General features: G+C 43.0%; 1 protein-coding gene and 1 long non-coding RNA gene across 2 annotated transcripts; both read left to right on the top strand.

Annotated features, from left to right (window-relative positions):
• Positions 1-586: 586 nt before the first annotated feature.
• ccdc92 (coiled-coil domain containing 92) lies at positions 587-9,319 on the top strand. The gene is made up of 4 exons (XM_086112458.1): positions 587-760; positions 4,375-4,512; positions 4,862-4,903; positions 6,764-9,319. The coding sequence occupies exons 2-4, from the start codon at positions 4,377-4,379 to the stop codon at positions 7,570-7,572; spliced, it is 987 nt and encodes a 328-aa protein (XP_085968584.1). The 5' UTR covers positions 587-760; positions 4,375-4,376; the 3' UTR covers positions 7,573-9,319.
• Positions 9,320-10,147: 828 nt separating this feature from the next.
• Positions 10,148-13,245, top strand: LOC147204933 (uncharacterized). The gene is made up of 3 exons (XR_015101049.1): positions 10,148-10,178; positions 12,706-12,835; positions 13,035-13,245. It is a non-coding gene; the product is annotated as an uncharacterized LOC147204933 (long non-coding RNA).
• The last annotated feature ends 4,580 nt before the right edge of the window (positions 13,246-17,825 follow it).

Genomic DNA, 17,825 nt, shown 5'->3' with positions numbered 1-17,825 from the left:
TGTATACTGTACACTATTTAATGAGACGTTGACCATTTGATATCATTTCAAAGACTATTTTAAAATGTACAGTTTCATTATATATGCTGCGCTATGTATGGAGTATCATATATTTGGCAAACGAAGAAACTTAAGCTTGACACTAAAATACACATTTCGTAATTAAGTAAACGTCAAAGCCGGCTGGGATAGGCTCCAGCACCCCCCGCGACCCTAGTGAGGATCAAGCGGTTCGGAAAATGGATGGATGGATGGTAAACGTCAAAGCAACTCCGACCACTGACTTTACTTACAAAATCCAATGCCGCCACTAAGTGGCGCGCTATCATCACCTTTGAACATGTGACAGTGTTGTTATGGCAATGACGCTAACCAGTGCAAATCGGAAGCCCTCACAATATCAAGTTAAATAATTGTCACTTTAGCTGACTCCACTTATGTGGGCTATCTAATTATAGTGTTGTTGTTTTTGGTCAATAAGACCATCTCAAAGTGACCTCAAATACCTTAACCTGAGATGGTCTCTCGCGGTTTCCCATGATGCATCGCTTTATTTAGTGCTGTCGCTTAGGGAGATGATAGGAACCTGATCCAGACTACCAGACGTACGCAGCCGCCCTCCGCTCTCGCTCTTCGGCAGCATCAGCGACATGCTCGGCGAGGTGCAACGTACTTAAGCCACTGTGGCTTGTCTTGTTTCACCACGATTTACCCGTCTTTGGTCAAATAGTCCACGGCCGGGGTTCGTTTTAGCCGCAAGGTAAGAAACCACACGACGTCATATGTATGGGAGACGAGACGATGGGTGTGTTCTATTATCATGTCGTTAGCCAGCCGGCTAAGCTAACATCCTCACAAAGCGTCACACGGGAGCTTCCCATTCGATGGACGCCTTGTTTCATTCAAAGAAGGCGTTATTGCCTTCGTCTTGTGTTGAAATGAATCCTGCACGTGCGAACGTATTATTGTCAGCATTGTTATTGTTCCAAACAGGTTCCCAACTTTGATGTGTTCAATGTGAAAGGCTTTTTTGTTTTGAACGTTTTAGAAATGCCCTTCATCAGTGAAGAAACGATAGTGGTATGTGTCCAAAAAGTCCATGTGGGGCTCGTCGCCACAAATCGTCCTTAATACACAACCACCTTGCACCCGTTTCCTTTTCAGTAATGGCTAGTCGTCGTACACGTGATTAGGACATATCTTTTTACCCTTTTGAATGGAGACAATGTTTAAGAGCTGCTTCATTTGTAGGCGGCGCTGGTGTCCTGATAAACAAACAGGAAGCGATCTGTTGCAAATGTAGGTTAAGCTGTATTTTTTGAATTGGTGCCGATAAAGATGCTCGTGTGGTCGCTTTGGACCTTGGCAGGAAGGAAGGAGTACGCATGGCGTGGCTCGGCTGCTGTGTGCCGCCAGGCTGCAACGTCACTTTGTGTGGCGTAGGGTGCTGTCCGCAATGCAGGTGCTGAAAGTGGAAGTGCACTGCGAAGTATGCAGCATCCATCCCCACATGCCAACGCACGCACGCGCGCACACACGCACACGCATAACCATTTGGCACACTTGCACAAACATATAATGATCAAAAATGAATTAAATATTTTACCTGTCAGTGGGGCATTAGGAACAAGCTACTATGCTGAAGTAGATTTTTTCAGATATCTTAACGTTACTTGAATATGTTCTTTTTTATGACGCAAATGTAAAAACATTAATAAACATTTGCTTATGCAGGACCTGTTGTCAGCTTAGATCAGTAGTAGGGAACTCCGGAGCCTCGAGAGCCTGTTTTAGCTCTCTCCCTACTTCAACACACGTGTGTTGGTTGTCGTTTGCAATGGAAATGCACTGCATCGCACAGAGCTTTTCCAAATGTTTCGGCATCACAAGGGTAGAAATGCCTCAGATGTTCCAAATCAAATCAAAGTATGTGTCTCGTTTGCTCGTATGGGAGTATCTAATGTTGTGTCCTTCCTGAGCACCATCTCTGACTGTGTGGGTGTGCCGTGCTGAGGATGTTAGCTCGTGGCTAATGTTTCATGCTGCTGCAGTTCATCGATTATTAATGATGTATCTGGAACATTCAGCAGAAGGAGGTTTACGAACAGAGCAATTCCCACTGCTTTTGCTTGAATGCACGCTTTCGCTATATTATTTTCAGATTGCAATCACTGAAGGGGGGTTGTAAAGTCGCACTTTGCTCTATATTTTGCGTTTAGTACCACACAGCGAACCACATCACGCATGTGCAGGCAATCAAGAAGCTTCCTGTACTACACGGTTCTCCATTTCGAGTCACCTTGATGTGATGGCATGATGACTCTTGTTAGTGCCGACTGAGGTCATGCCTTCGCAAAAACACGAGCGGCGATCCGAGCTATTCTAGGAAAGGGCTGGGATGAGAGCGATGCCTTACTGGAAGGACTCAACATTACTCATCAATAATGGATCATCTGTTCAGCCTTGATGGCTCACCAATGCAAATGTTTTATTTTTTTTTTGCTGTCTGTGTTTTGAAGGTTCTCCCGATGCTTCCCTCTTTAAGCTGTACAGTCAAAGGTGTCTGTCCAGGCAAGCGCTCTATATTATTTATAGTCTAGTGACATTGTCGGAGAGTGCAAGAGTGCAAGGCTGTGTGGGAAGCAACGTATCAGATGCATGTCTTGGAAAAGCTTGTTAGATCATGGTAGAGAGGCCTAGGGTTCAAATCACCTCCCACGTTCCAAAAACGTCCATGTTTAATTAAGGACTCCAACTTGTCAATAGGTGTGAATGTGAGTCTGAATGGCTGTTTGTATGGGCTCTGCGACCATATGGATGGATGGATGATTGCATAGAATTATGACACGCATATACAAATCAAGTTCATGGTTACAAGGCTGCCTGCTTTTTAACTTCACAGGAGGAGATGTGAAAATCGGCACGCTGTCCGATTTAACAGCGCTGAATCAGCATTACGATATATTGTCTTGACTAGTCCAACATCTGGCTATAAAATTGTCAATGCTTTTATCTTGTGTCACAGTGGGCTCCAGCTGTGACTTTCTTTATGGGACTCTAATGGGAGTTTGTAGCTGAGATCTGAGAGGTGTTGTGAACCGTCCTACTTGTCGAAAGACATTTGACCTTTCCAGGTTACAAACTCCTTGCACTGAACTGGTCTGCACAGTGATGTCATAATGTCACCATGCAATACAAGCTAAGTTTCAAAGTCAACAAGAAGCTGTAGCATTCATTGACTGAAAAAATAGATCTCCTGTCCCATGTAAATCCACTTCAATTCCAAGAGGCGACTCTTAAGTTCCAAATACGCATCTGCGCTCCACACCGAGGCTCCTCTCTCCTCATCCTCAACTTCAGCAGCACCAACGCAGACTGTCCAACAGCGCCGACATCTCCACTGAACAAAACAGGGCTGTGAAAAATGCTGCCCATGACAGGCGCAAAAACACAAGCGCCCCGACGCGGTCCAGCAACGACAGTTAAATGGTGCCGACATTCCTCCCAATCAAAATCTGTGCTGGTACAGGTGTGCTGCAGAGAAGGCGCAACCACCAAGCACAGATTCTTCTTCTTTGACGAATGTCGTGGCCAAAAAACGCTGAAAACAGGCCACATCAAGTCCACGCGACGAAACAACAAACACCATGTGACAAAACAAAAGACAAAAACAACAAAAAAGCAAGGCTCTTGAAGAACACATGCAGCACAAGAAGGCACACTCACTCACCGCCATACTTGCTGTTTTACCTGTGACTGACCGTCTTATAGTCACGGTCTTCAAACAAATGTTAACTTATGACTATGACTTTGCCACTGGATTATATATTGTACATATTTATATATATATTTTAGATATATTTATTTAGATATATTTATATGTTATATTTAGAGCAAATATGAGAGTGCACTGAAGTACAGTAGCTACGGGAAGGGATGAGTTTCATTCACACCATGGAAACTCCTCCAGGCGGCATTATTTTGCCCCGGACATTTTGTGAAATCTCTGCATAGGAGAGTTGAGAGAGATTCTCCCTTCCCATAAAAATTATAGGTTTCACATGTTTCAAATTCACCTGTCACTGATGTTCCTCAAACAGTCCAATCGAATGCCTGCCCTAATTGTTTGTCCCTGGTGATGGTTATTGAAGATGAGCCCAAGCATCCTTGGGTAATTTCATTTGCTAGTTTGTCTCGTTTTCAATTTTTGCTTCCATTGCTGGTGGATTGTGAGGGATCGGTCAGATATAAACAAAGGCAGAAGGCTGTGAAATGTCTTTTTCATGCACTTAAAATGATCCCTGTTGACATAACTTATTTTTCCACCCCTTTTTTTCTTTGTGCGTGTGTGTCTGGGTGTGCGAATGTCATCAGCCATGGCATCGGCCAACGTCACGCTGGAGAATCAACTGCACAGCGCACAGAAAAACCTGCTGTTCCTCCAGCAGGACCACGCCAGCACACTGAAGGGGCTGCATGCGGAGGTCCGACGATTGCAGCAGCAATGCACAGGTGATTTTCCGGCTCTGCTCTGTCACCCAGGCGACACTCAAGGGTGCATGTGGCGCATCTACAGATGGACACAAGGGCAAATACTAGACCCACTGGTACCTCTTTCTTCAAATATGTACCCATCACTCTCTTTGCTTAACACCTTTTGGTTAAAACTGACCCAGAGGTAACCTTTTGATGACATTCCACAATTGTGTGGGCTTTCTTGAAATTTGTGCGACCTGAGTGGCGATATTCGTTTAAGAACGTGAAAAAAGTCAAGAGAGTGACTTGTGTAATCACGATAGCTGCGGCTGGTTGAAATGTGACCGTGAGCCGTCTGATGATCACCCTCTTGTATTTTTCACAGACCTGACATATGAGCTCACTGTGCGAAGCTCCGATCCTTCAGGTAAGATCCCGTTACCAAGCGTGCTCCTCCATTTCTACATCTGTATTAAACCTTGATCATTACAACGTGGGATTAAAAGACTGCAGGCGGTGAGCTCTAAATCATTGCATTGTTGGACTCCTCATTGTTGATTCGAAATGTCTGCTCATTGCAAGGTGCCCAACCCCCACGTTGCCATGGGCGTGACATCATGCGACTCGAGCGTTGATACTGGCTAACAGGACAGTTGCTTAACAGCCAGGGAAGCTCGAGGCAGGCCAAGTGCAGCTGTCGTTCTTTTAAGATATATCTTTATTTGTCTCCAGCCTCATGCAGCATGTTGTTGGCTTTCTAATATCGGCCAGCCCGGATTTGTCGCGTATCAAAAGAGGCTCACACATGAGAGGTCTCACCCTCACCCGAGGCGCTATCATGTCAATGTGGGCCATCAGAGATCGGAGTGCAGGAAATGAGATTATGTGTCACAGCACTGATGCATGGCTTGCTCAGCGTCACGACGCCTGAAAACATAGCACGGCTACTGCATAATATTTACGAAATGTCATCATTTCACCTCAATATACAATTTTCACCTTCAAAATCTGGAATAAACCTAATCATAATTCTATCTCATTTAATTATTTGAATTTTATGGACTGAAGCGGTACTTGATGCGTGGCAGCATGTCGGGTGTGTAGCCATGTTGAAAAGCAACAAAGGTCAGAGAGCGAGGTTCTTTGTGTCATATGAGACAGGAGCAGGGAGTTCAAGGTCTAATTTTGCTGTGAATTAGCCCTCAGTATGGCTGCCAAGGAAGTGCAACATGCAAGTGATTACGCAGTATAATCCCGTAAAGCATGCGCGTGCGGTTCGGCACGCCATCGTTAGTCCTCCCCTCACAGCTGCATACAGGAGTCGTTGCCACGCCATTGAAACACGCAAATATACTGGGCTGCAACGAATTAATGGCATTGTCATTCATTTCAATGGGGAAAGTTGATTTGAGATACCTGTGTTTTGAGTTGCTCGTGGAACACATGAAACGTAAAGGCACCACTGTTATTGTAATTTTTTGAGAAGACAGAAAGATCAGTCGGGAGTTTAAAACAAATTTTTGTCATTGGCCACATTGTAATTACGGATTCCCTCAGAGGGCTGTTAGAACTGTAACCATATAAATGTTCAAGGTCCTCATCATATTATTAGCCGCACAACAAATTGATGGACTAATTATTGAAATTAGAAGTCAAAGAAAACAGTCCTTTTCACGAATGTTCAATCTATTTTAAAAGGGGGGTGGCAACAAAAGAAATGCTAGCAACATCTCAGTGTACTTAAAAGTACATTGTCACGTTGGTCCAGATTTTAGCAAGAAACATGACACATGTAATGCTTCCACTCTTATTGCGCTTTTTTTAGCGACAAAAGTACTCAGCACTTTAAATATGTCAAAACAATTATTACTGGACTGGTGCTGCTGTCAATGTTTGGTGAGCTGGAATGGGCCTGACTTTGCTTCCAGCTGATGTAGAGCGTGGACTAGATTACCCTGGATATCGTTGACGTCAGTCCAGAACCTCCGATGTCACATCTTGGTAAATTTTTGTCACAGATCTATTCTATTGGTACGTGCGACTGTTATTTTTTACAGATTACTGACCAATTTAAGAGTTGAACATGGTTTGCTCTCTTTGACAATACAATGTTAATGTTTGAACAAATATGGCGTTTTGGGGTCCCCTGTAAAGTGACGATTTTGTAGGTACGAGGATTCCGCCCGACGTCAGCGATGTGTACTATAGCGTCTGACCAAAACAGACCAAAGTGTCACTGTTGTCTTGTTTGCGTCCTTGTCGTAAGTGGTTGTTGTGCCTCATGCAGACAGCGGCGAGGTGCGATGCCGAGAGCTGCAAAGGAGGTGCGAGGAGCTGGAGGCAGAACTGAAGAAGAAGGAGGAGGAGAACACAGAGCTGCTCAGGGACCTGGAGCAGAAGAACGCCATGATCTTCGTGCTGGAAAACACCATCAAGGAGCGGGAGAAGAAGTACCTGGAGGAGCTGAAAATGAAGAGCCACAAGCTGGCGGTTCTGTCCGGAGAGTTGGAGCAGCGAGCCAGCACCATCGCTTACCTCACGTCGCAGCTTCACGCCACCAAGAAGAAACTTCTGGCGGGCAGCTCCTCGGAGGCGAGCCCCAACGTCAGCCCGGTCACCTCGTTCAAGCCCACGCCCCCTCCGGCCAAAGACAGGCAACCCGAAACCCCACGCCGCCGTATGAGGAAGAGCCTCTCTCAGCCGCTTCACCCCGAGCTGACCGAGGTGTACCGGCTCGGCGCGGACGGCAAGCGGGTGGTCCTGCGAGAGGCCGTGGACGCTATGCCCGACCCGACGCCCTTCCTGCAAGCGGGGAGAGAGTCTCCGGATCTGCAGGTGGTACGAGAACGACCGGCCGTCATTCCACCTATCGTCTCGGAACGTCCGCCCGCCACACCCTCGGGGGCTACGGCCAGCCCCCGTCACAGCCCGGCTCGGGACCGCCAGTACAGGGCTCACGTGGGGGTGGCACACCGCATCCCCCATGGGACCCTTCCCTTGGCCCCTCCCCAGGCAGAGCTGGAGACTCTGGCGGTGGACCAGGTGAAAGAAGAAAAGGTTGTGCGCAAGCGTTCTGGGGCTGACAGGACAGTTTGAAGCCGTGGCACACGCACATGAATGCACATACGCACTCACGTGCACTACTCACAAAATGTTACGGATACTCGGCTTACCGTACCTAAAATGAACTACGGTGAACCCTTTCATATTCAGGGCTTGGTGTTCGTCCAAAAACACAACTTATTTGCTGAAACAAACCGATTCATTGTTTTTAGGCTCAGACCAAACTCATATCTAATATCTCAGTACTTTTTTCCGTGCCAAGCAACTATGTTGAAATGAGTGGAGGAACTTCATTTAGTGAGGCCATTTGCGGCCTTGTGGCATCTATAGTCAATTGCAAACCCTTTTGGGTGGATGTCAGTTTCTCACAGGTAACGTGGGTTGATTTCACTGTGTGAACTCAATTTGACCTCTAAAATGTCCCACTTCGATGTTTTTTGGTTTTTTATTTTTATTTATTTTTTTTTGCATAATGTGCTATTCTCTAACACACACCAAATTCACAACAGCAATTTTTTCCCACCTAGTGACATCCATTTCTTTGCCTTTCAGTGACTCTTCCAGTCGCTCTTGATCTCTGTTGCAGCCAGTTGATGACGCAGACATTCAAAGCACAGTGGCCACTTCCCTGTGTGAACATCCTGTTTGAAGCTTCACAATAAGATAAGATAAGATCAGGAAATTGCCAATAATGGCAAGACACAGTTGATCAATTGTTCGGCGCTGTCCAAATGTGAACAGCATGATGACTAGGATTGTCTAAATACCCACTCTCAGTGAAACAGGAAATTGGTCGTTTCATGGGCCCAACACCCAATTCTGCTATTCATTTCCTCGTTAGTGAACAGGAAATTGTGCAGAAGAGTACTGAGCCATTCAAAGTTGTGAAGGTGATTGTCTATTTTAGGTTGATCCATCCTGAAATTTTATCGGGAAGCCCACTATGCCAAATATTTGTGAGTAGTGTATATCTACGATGAGACACACAAGGGGCAGGGAGGGGCCTGAGCACTGTGTAGCCTGCTTTATACGCAAAACACTGTCATGTAAAATGAAAATGACGCACTGGATCAACGGGTGTTTCTTCATGCACATTTGAAAAGGACGACTGTCCCGCAAAGCATGCCAAATGTTTCTTTACAACCTTATCGAGTGTTGTATTATACATGCATCATTCCGTTCCGTGTGGTGCAATCAACACATCCTCAGCCAAATATCTGCATCAGTGCCTGCTTGGTGCAAACGCGCACACAATGCGTAGTGTAGTTACGGCGACCAGTTGTCTCTGGAAGTCACAACAAACTATATAGCGAGATGTCTACAGCCGCTAAGGATAGCAGCAATGATTCAGCTAATACTCGGAATGTCTTGTCACCCCCCCTTGCAATGTCAGTATACTTCTCTTACTGTAGGCTGCGTAATCAAGGTGAGCTGGTCACTACACTTGTATTTATGCTTCAATTCAACGTGAGCTACAAGTCATGTATTTCTGGGAGGAATCATAAGGACGGAAACATCTCCATTATCTCTGTTATTTGTGATAAAAGGGCATTTGGAAAAGCACTGCTGTTGTTGGACTTTGTGATAGAAGTAATATACCGGTACTTTATAAAGGCTGTACATTTGTAAGGATTTTTTTTTAATTTAGTGTTTATTAGAGACTACAGCAACACCTCAGACAGTAATTATTGTCACTTTATATCCTGCTTTTCATATAAAACGTACCCTTGACTAATAATATACTGTAAATTCACACAATAAAGCTTTTTTTGGTTGCCTACTTGGTTCCAGATGTCGACATGCATGTTCCAGCCTCGGAAGTAGTGATGGGATTTTCCGCTCTTTTCGGTGATCCGGTTCATTTGGATCAGCTCAGTGAAAAGAGCCGGCTCTTTTTGGCTCTCAAACGGCTCTTTTAACTTTAGCTTTTCTTTGAAATATTTATGACAGATTTAGCAAACATTTTGATAAATGACTTGGTGAACTAAATATTGCACTCTGCTGACTGCAAATAGCAACAATTATCAAGCAAAGAAATGGCTTTTTACTTATTTTATTGAACATTAAAAAGGCTCCAAACATTAAACAAGTAACAAAATTAAACTTCAACCAACAACAATCAAACATGCTGCATCATAACAAAAATAGTGAGTATTAACTGCAACAGCAGCTGTGAACAAAACAAACATGAGCTACTCCTTGCTTTATTGTAAATTTGCGGTCAACAAAACTAAATACTTCAACTTGGAATACTTCAATTTGGCCAGTCTTTGAGAACACCCTCTCTGACGGGACAGATGTTGCTACAATGCACAATCTACTCTCCATTACCGGTACTTTGATCAAACGGGGGTAGACGGAAGCTTGGTATTTCCACCAGCTCAGTGGATCAGCTGCCCTTGAAATCTGTGGTACTTCAAGATATGCCCTAATTTAGTGTTTTGTGTTTTTGCACGCTTGGCTAAAACTGTAAATTAGATTCAGATTGCTTGCCAAACGCCTTTGTGGTTTCCCGAACAGTAGGGGGCGATATGAACTGAAGACATCCAATTCACCAAGAAGAAGAATGAGTACGAGCACAAGAACGGTACCACATCCGGTTCAATAAGTTTTTCTGCTGTTCACAAGCCCTCTTCTCAGTGAGTAATTTTAATATTATAAACTGACTTCGCCGTTTATTAATATTATAAACTGACTTCGCCGTTTATCTGTGAGTGTGTTGTTGTAGACGTTTGGGGAGCGTTATTACGACACGTTGCTCCTCTAATTTTGTTGTGACTCACAAAGTCACTGGAAGTTATCGTCAAAAACAACGTCAGCAAAGGGGGCAGCTTCGTGTACTGCACAACAGTGTCAACTCCACATAGACAACCCGAGCATCATCAAGCACTTCTGGAATATGTTTTTAAAACTTGAAGTGGACCAAGTTAGGTGTGTGTATATATATATACAGTGAAACTCCACTACAACGAAATCATGTTTGCAGCAAGAAATTTTTCACAACAGGGGGTTTTCATTGTAGCAAATTTGATCTCAGATGTAAACACACACACACAAACGTATGTGTACACGCACACACAATCGTATGTGTACTCTTTATTTTTATTTCAGTAGTGCATAAGTATGAGCACACACTTATTTGACACTTCATATTGTCAGTGTAGAAAGAAAAAAAGGGAAAGAAATTGTGAAATTTACGATAAGCATTCAATTTCTTGGATAATGTATTTTATTTTGCTTGCTCCGTCTTTCATTTTGATCACTTTTACCCCTCACTTCCAGCATCAGAGCTCTACTTGTCTTAGCTGCTTGACATCCAAAGGCCATTTTAGCAATGCAACGTTCATGCTCGTCTGCATCTAACAATAACAAATACTTCCTGGACCCGGTGGCCTCTTTCCACCATCTCACTGTCTTTAACTCGACCTCCCCTCGATCGCCACCCAAGACAGCGTTTCTCAGCTGATGTCATGCAATGAACTTTTAAGTCAGCCACACGCTTCGTAGTCCTCGATGGCCATAGTTAGCTCTCGAAGGCTAAAAACCTTACGCTAACTGGAGCGCTTCTCTCTCATTAGCGCTCCAGTTAGCGTAAGGTTTTTAGCATGATAACAAGTAATGTAATACGAGGAAACTTTCGTTTATTTGAATGTCCGTCGAGCCATAAGCAATTTACTCTGAGCAGCTAATCGGATGCATTCCACTCTATCTTCTACGGATCTAGCTTCAGTATCTACACACATAGACAGTGAGGTCCCTCTTGGCCAATCGGAGGCCAGGATGATGCTCGGTAAGCCAATGGCAGAGCAGCTGTGAGTATGTTGCGTTCAGGAAACTCGCAGCTGTGACCGAAATAAACATCGTTCACGATGTAAACCAGTGTTTTGGTTGCTGCTGCCGTTTCCGAACGAAGCAGTAGAGGTTGCTGTTGGATTAGACTTTGTTGTAGTGAATGTCTTCGCGAGGCTGGAGCAGAGAAAATGATTTCATATAACGCAACAGGGGTTTTTTCGTCGTATGGGGGGCAGTAGAATGGGAATGGTGTTAATGCATGAAGATTTTTTTAAGGGGGTATTTTCGCCCATGTAGGTTTCGTTCTAGAGGAGTTTCACTGTATATACTGTATATACATACACATGACTAACATGGCCCACTTCAATGTAATTTAAAAACTTGACAGAAGAGTGTGATCATGTTGTTGTGGAGTACACGGCAGTTAGTTTTTGTCTCAGTGAGAGAAGTCGGACGTGCTCATGTCCCCCTTGGTGTGTCATGAGATGTCAGTGACATCAAGCACATGCTCCCATCGCAGGCCTGTTGTCAGTGTTTGTGTGCGTGCAACTTGAGCTGGCCTACACAAAGATTGACTGGTCAAATGCTTTGACATTGTCATGTTCGATTTTCTGTCCAATAAATTGTTCAACTTGAATTCGAGTCTATCATGACCAAATCCATCCTCAACTCACTCGAAGCCTTTTCAAAGACTGAAGTCTTGAGCTCAGACTTACGCTTCAGTCACATCAGACAGTCTTTTCACTGTTCCCGTTGGTCTCCACATGACTCGAAACTCCAGGAATCGAGCTTTTGGGTCATGTGAAACCGACGGGAACAGTGAAGACTGTCTGATGTGACCCAAGTGCAAGTCTGAGCTCAAAAAAGTGCTGCAATGCCCGCCCCAAACCACACCCAATTTGACATCCACCAATCGGGGTGAGCCCCCTCATTTGCCCAGCCGCTAATTTGCATAATGATACCCACATCCCAAATTCTAACCAATCAGATTGCTCCAGATTTTCATAACCCCACCAAAGAGCCCACCAATCAGAGGACGCCTGATTTGCATAACCACCCCCCTTCCACCAATCACAGCATGTAATCGTCATGCTCCACCCATTTTCCCACAGCTATCAGCGAATCATCAGCCATCATTTCAGCCAGGCCACACCCACTTTCCTGGATTTTTTTGCCTGGAAAAAAAAATCCAGGATGAACATTTTTGGAAAAAAAAATTTGAAAAACATTCAGAAAAAAGTTTAGGAAAAAAAACAGAAAATAATTTTGTTTGAATTTTTATTTTATTTTTTTAAAGTTAGATTGTGGTGATGTGTTTAACAAATGAAGTTGAGTTGAAGTGTTCTTTGTAATCAAGCTTTATTTCTTTTGCAGAGTAGACAATCACAAAAGCAGAGGAAAAAGTTACAAGTTGGATGGCAGTCTGCTTGTTGCTGGGCGGCGAAGTGGTCAGCTCTTGAGAAGAACGTGGGACAGGTGTGTTGACCTGAGAGGAAAGGCATCCGTGAGTTAAACGCGAGTCAATTTCTTGTGCAGACAAAGATATGTTGGGCATGAAACTTACCAAGGAGATAGACTCTGTGTTGGGTCTTTCGAGAGCAGGAAGCCGATCGTGTTTACTGCTGCCTGGGGGAGAAAAAAAAAAGTCAAAAAAGTAGTCATGATGGTGCATTGAACGAGTGTAAATGTCTCCTACTTTTCAGGCTGGCCCAAAGTTTGACTTCAGCACCTTGCGAATAACAGGAAGAAGAGCAAAAAGTGTTGCCTGCAGGTCTGTGCTCATAAGGTGGACTCTGGCGGTGAGCAGATTACTCCCTCATGTGGCACGGAGGACCCAAGAACACTCTTCCTTCAACTCTAAATAATGAAATGAGGCTTGTTGAAATGAGATTTCTGACAAGCTCGGTTCGCCTGCTCACCACGCGAGGTCTTGTACCATTCGGCCATTCTGCTGCGAAAATTTCAAAATTTTAATATGTAGTCAAAGGCAGCTGACCACACGAGGTTTTGAAGGTTAAAAAAAAGAGCATAATTGGTGAGACGGTTGACGTCTCTCATGGGCGATGTGACGGCACTCCAACCTCACCCATAACCCATCGACCACGCCAGTATTTCCTACTGCCTGCCTTCAGAATGCCATCCTGAGATCAGGAGATAGTTTGCAAAGCCAACTTCTTTTTCAATTGAAGACGATTTGCACAAAGAGGTCGTGTCGTTTTGTCATTTTGCTTTCTTGGCCAGGGGTGTCAAACTCATTTTACATTGTGGGCCACATAGGGCCTCGGTAGATGTCAAGTGGGTCGGACCATTAAAAATGACACCATACTCTGCTATAAATAACCAAAACAATATGTCTTTCAGCGGTAGTCCAGTGGTTAGCACGTCGACCTCACAGTGCAGAGGTACCGGGTTCGATTCCAGCTCCGGCCTCCCTGTGTGGAGTTTGCGTGTTCTCCCTGGGCCTGCGTGGGTTTTCTCCGGGTACTCCGGTTTCCTCCCACATTCCAAAAACATGCTTGGCGGGCTGATTGGTCACTCTAAATTGTCCCTGGGTGTGGGTGTGGGCGTGCGTGATTGTTCGTCTCTGTGTGCCCTGCGATTGGTTGGCAACCGGTTCAGGGTGTCCCCCACCTACTGCCCGAAGACAGCTGGGATGGGCTCCAGCACCCCCCAGGATAAAGCGGTTCGGATGATGAATGAATGAATATGTCTTTCCTTTGTTTTGGCCTAAAGATGCACAAGAACACAAGGAAAATGTTGAAATTTAATGAACATACAGTATCTTTTACAAAACATTTCATGAAGCACCTATGATTTCCATAGACAAATGTGCAATGTACTTTTATCATTCACAAATATGCTTTGCAACTGATCCCACTGACTGTACAAAGGCACAAAACCTGAACTAGTAATTGGTCTTGAAAAATATAGTCATGCACTTTTAAGATTAAACGAGATTTATGAAGAAAGGAATTTTTAAACCATTTCCACGAGCATATAAAATCTAAATGTAATCCCTGCCTACACCTTACAAACTAAGGAGAGTGCTATAATATGTGTAAAGAATAAAGTATTCACATGTCCTTGATAGCGTCTGCTGTGCTGCTGTCTCAGTGATAGTCTGAGGCTGCTGTTGTCTTCTTCTCTGATCAAAACAATGTTGTCTTTTCCTCTAATCAAAACAGTGTGTACCCCTAGCGGATATTCCAAGGCGTTTTTGATGAAAAAAACGACCATGTATAGTAAGGCGTTTTTAGCCGAAAAAAACGACCATGTATAGTAAGGCGTTTTTAGCCGAAAAAAACCACCATGTAGAGTAAGGCGTTTTTAGCTGAAAAAGACGACCATGTATAGGAATGAGTTTTTAGAGGAAAAAAACGACCATGTATCGTCAAGCTTTTTTAGACAAAAACCCCCAAAAAACTACCATGTATAGTTAGGCGTTTTTAGCCGAAAAAAACGACCATGTATAGTAAGGCGTTTTTAGACCAAAAAACCCCCCACCATGTATAGTAAGTCATTTTTGGACGAAATTTTTAGCCGAAAAAAACGACCATGTATAGTAAGGCGTTTTTAGCCGAAAAAAACGACCATGTATAGTAAGGCATTTTTGGACAAAATTTTTAGCCGAAAAAAACGACCATGTATAGTAAGGCGTTTTTAGCCGAAAAAAACCGACCATGTATAGTAAGCCGTTTTTGACCGAAAAAAACGACCATGTATAGTAAGGCATTTTTGGACGAAATTTTTTGCGGAAAAAAACGACCATGTATAGTAAGGCGTTTTTAGCCGAAAAAAACTACCATGTATCGGCATTTTTAGCCGAAAAAAACGACTATGTATAGTAAGGCGTTTTTAGCCGAAAAAAACGACCACGTATATAGTAAGGCATTTTTGGACGAAATATTTAGCCGAAAAAAACGACCATGTATAGTCATGCGTTTTTAGCCGAAAAAAAATGACCATGTGTAGTCAGGCCTTTTTGGACGAAAAAAACGACCATGTATAGGAAGGCATTTTTGGACGAAATTTTTAGCCGAAAAAAACGACCATGTATAGTATAGGAAGGCGTTTTTAGCCGTAAAAAACGACTATGTATAGGAAGGCGTTTTTGGATGAAAAAAAACGACCATCAATAGTAAGGCGTTTTTGGACGAAATTTTTAGCTGAAAAAGACGACCATGTATAGGAATGAGTTTTTAGAGGAAAAAAACCACCATTATAGTAAGGCCTTTTTGGACGAAAAAAACGACCATGTATCGTCAGGCCTTTTTAGCCGAAAAAAACGACCATGTATAGTAAGGCGTTTTTGACTGAAAAAAACGACCATGTATAGTAAGGCGTTTTTGACTGAAAAAAAACGACTATGTATAGTAAGGCGTTTTTAGACGAAAAAAATGGCCATGTGTCGTCAGGCCTTTTTGGACGAAAAAAAACGACCATAAGGCGTTTTTGGACGAAATTTTTAGCCGAAAAAAAAAACGTAAGCCGTTTTAGGACGAAAAAAATGACCATGTATAGTAAGGTATTTTTGGATGAAATTTTTAGCCGAAAAAAAACGACCATGTATCGTAAGGCGTTTTTGAACGAAAAAAACGACCATGTATAGTAAGGCATTTTTGGAGGAAATTTTTAGCCGAAAGAAACGACCATGATTAATAAAAAAACACAACTCGACTGTTCTATGTGGTGCTTTGGCTCAGTGGTAGAGTGATGGAGTGCCACAGCAGAGGTTGAGTGTTCGATCCCTGGTTGTTGCAACAATGTCTAGTCTTTAACCACCATATACAACTTATTTGAGGAAAAACACAAAACAACCCAAAGGTTCATTGCGGTGAATTAGCTCAGTGGTAGAAAGCTGAAGTCCCAAATCCAGCGGTCGGGTGTTCGATTCCCAGTGTTTGCAACAAGGTCACACCTTTCTTTAACCACCATTTGCAGCTTTATTGAAGAAAACACAAAACAAACTAGAAGCTATGTGATGGTGTGGCTCAGGGGTAGAGAAACCATGTCCCAAACTAGCGGTTGGGTGTTCAATCCCCAGAAGTTGCAACCATATCCATTCTTTCCTTGACCAACATGAAAAGTAAGGCTTATTGAAGTCGTTTTTTTGTATCGTAAGGCGTTTTTCGCCGAAAAAAACCCGACTATGTATAAAGGCGTTTTTGGATGAAATTTTTAGCCCCAAAAAATGACCATGTATAGTCAGGCGTTTTTAGCCGAAAAAAACAACCATGTATAGTAAGGTGTTTTGGGACGAAATTTTTCACCGAAAAAAAGGACCATGTATAGTAAGGCGTTTTTAGCTGAAAAAAACGACCATGTATAGTAAGGCGTTTTTGGACGAAATTTTTAGCCGAAAAAAACGACCATGTATAGTAAGGCGTTTTTAGCCGAAAAAAACGACCATGTATAGTAAGCCGTTTTTGACCGAAAAAAACGACCATGTATAGTAAGGCATTTTTGGACGAAATTTTTTGCGGAAAAAAACGACCATGTATAGTAAGGCGTTTTTAGCCGAAAAAAACTACCATGTATCGGCATTTTTAGCCGAAAAAAACGACTATGTATAGTAAGGCGTTTTTAGCCGAAAAAAACGACCACGTATATAGTAAGGCATTTTTGGACGAAATATTTAGCCGAAAAAAACGACCATGTATATTCATGCGTTTTTAGCCGAAAAAAATGACCATGTATAGTAAGGCGTTTTTGACCGGAAAAAAAAACGACCATGAATAGTAAGGCGTTTTTAGCCGAAAAAAAATGACCATGTGTAGTCAGGCCTTTTTGGACGAAAAAAACGACCATGTATAGGAAGGCATTTTTGGACGAAATTTTTAGCCGAAAAAAACGACCATGTATAGTATAGGAAGGCGTTTTTAGCCGTAAAAAACGACTATGTATAGGAAGGCGTTTTTGGATGAAAAAAAACGACCATCAATAGTAAGGCGTTTTTGGACGAAATTTTTAGCTGAAAAAGACGACCATGTATAGGAATGAGTTTTTAGAGGAAAAAAACCACCATTATAGTAAGGCCTTTTTGGACGAAAAAAACGACCATGTATCGTCAGGCCTTTTTAGCCGAAAAAAACGACCATGTAAAGTAAGGCGTTTTTAGCCGAAAAAACGACCATGTATTGTCAGGCCTTTTTAGCCGAAAAAAACGACCATGTATAGTAAGGCGTTTTTGACTGAAAAAAACGACCATGTATAGTAAGGCGTTTTTGACTGAAAAAAAAACGACTATGTATAGTAAGGCGTTTTTAGCCGAAAAAAATGGCCATGTGTCGTCAGGCCTTTTTGGACGAAAAAAAACGACCATGTATAGTAAGGCGTTTTTGGACGAAATTTTTAGCCGAAAAAAAAAACGTAAGCCGTTTTAGGACGAAAAAAACGACCATGTATAGTAAGGTATTTTTGGATGAAATTTTTAGCCGAAAAAAAACGACCATGTATAGTAAGGCATTTTTGGAGGAAATTTTTAGCCGAAAGAA

Source organism: Hippocampus guttulatus, chromosome 5 (genome assembly GCF_054856545.1).
Source record: "Hippocampus guttulatus isolate MCC_2025c chromosome 5, RoL_Hgut_1.0, whole genome shotgun sequence".
NCBI lineage: Eukaryota > Metazoa > Chordata > Actinopteri > Syngnathiformes > Syngnathidae > Hippocampus > Hippocampus guttulatus.
This window is presented reverse-complemented; position numbering and strand designations above follow the sequence as displayed.

Coding starts and splice junctions, on each gene's coding strand:
- ccdc92 (XM_086112458.1), top strand. CDS start 4,377: ATGGCATCGGCCAACGTCACGCTGGAGAATCAACTGCACAGCGCACAG. Junction 4,513..4,861: donor ATTGCAGCAGCAATGCACAG/GTGATTTTCCGG, acceptor TATTTTTCACAG/ACCTGACATATGAGCTCACT. Junction 4,904..6,763: donor GCGAAGCTCCGATCCTTCAG/GTAAGATCCCGT, acceptor TGCCTCATGCAG/ACAGCGGCGAGGTGCGATGC.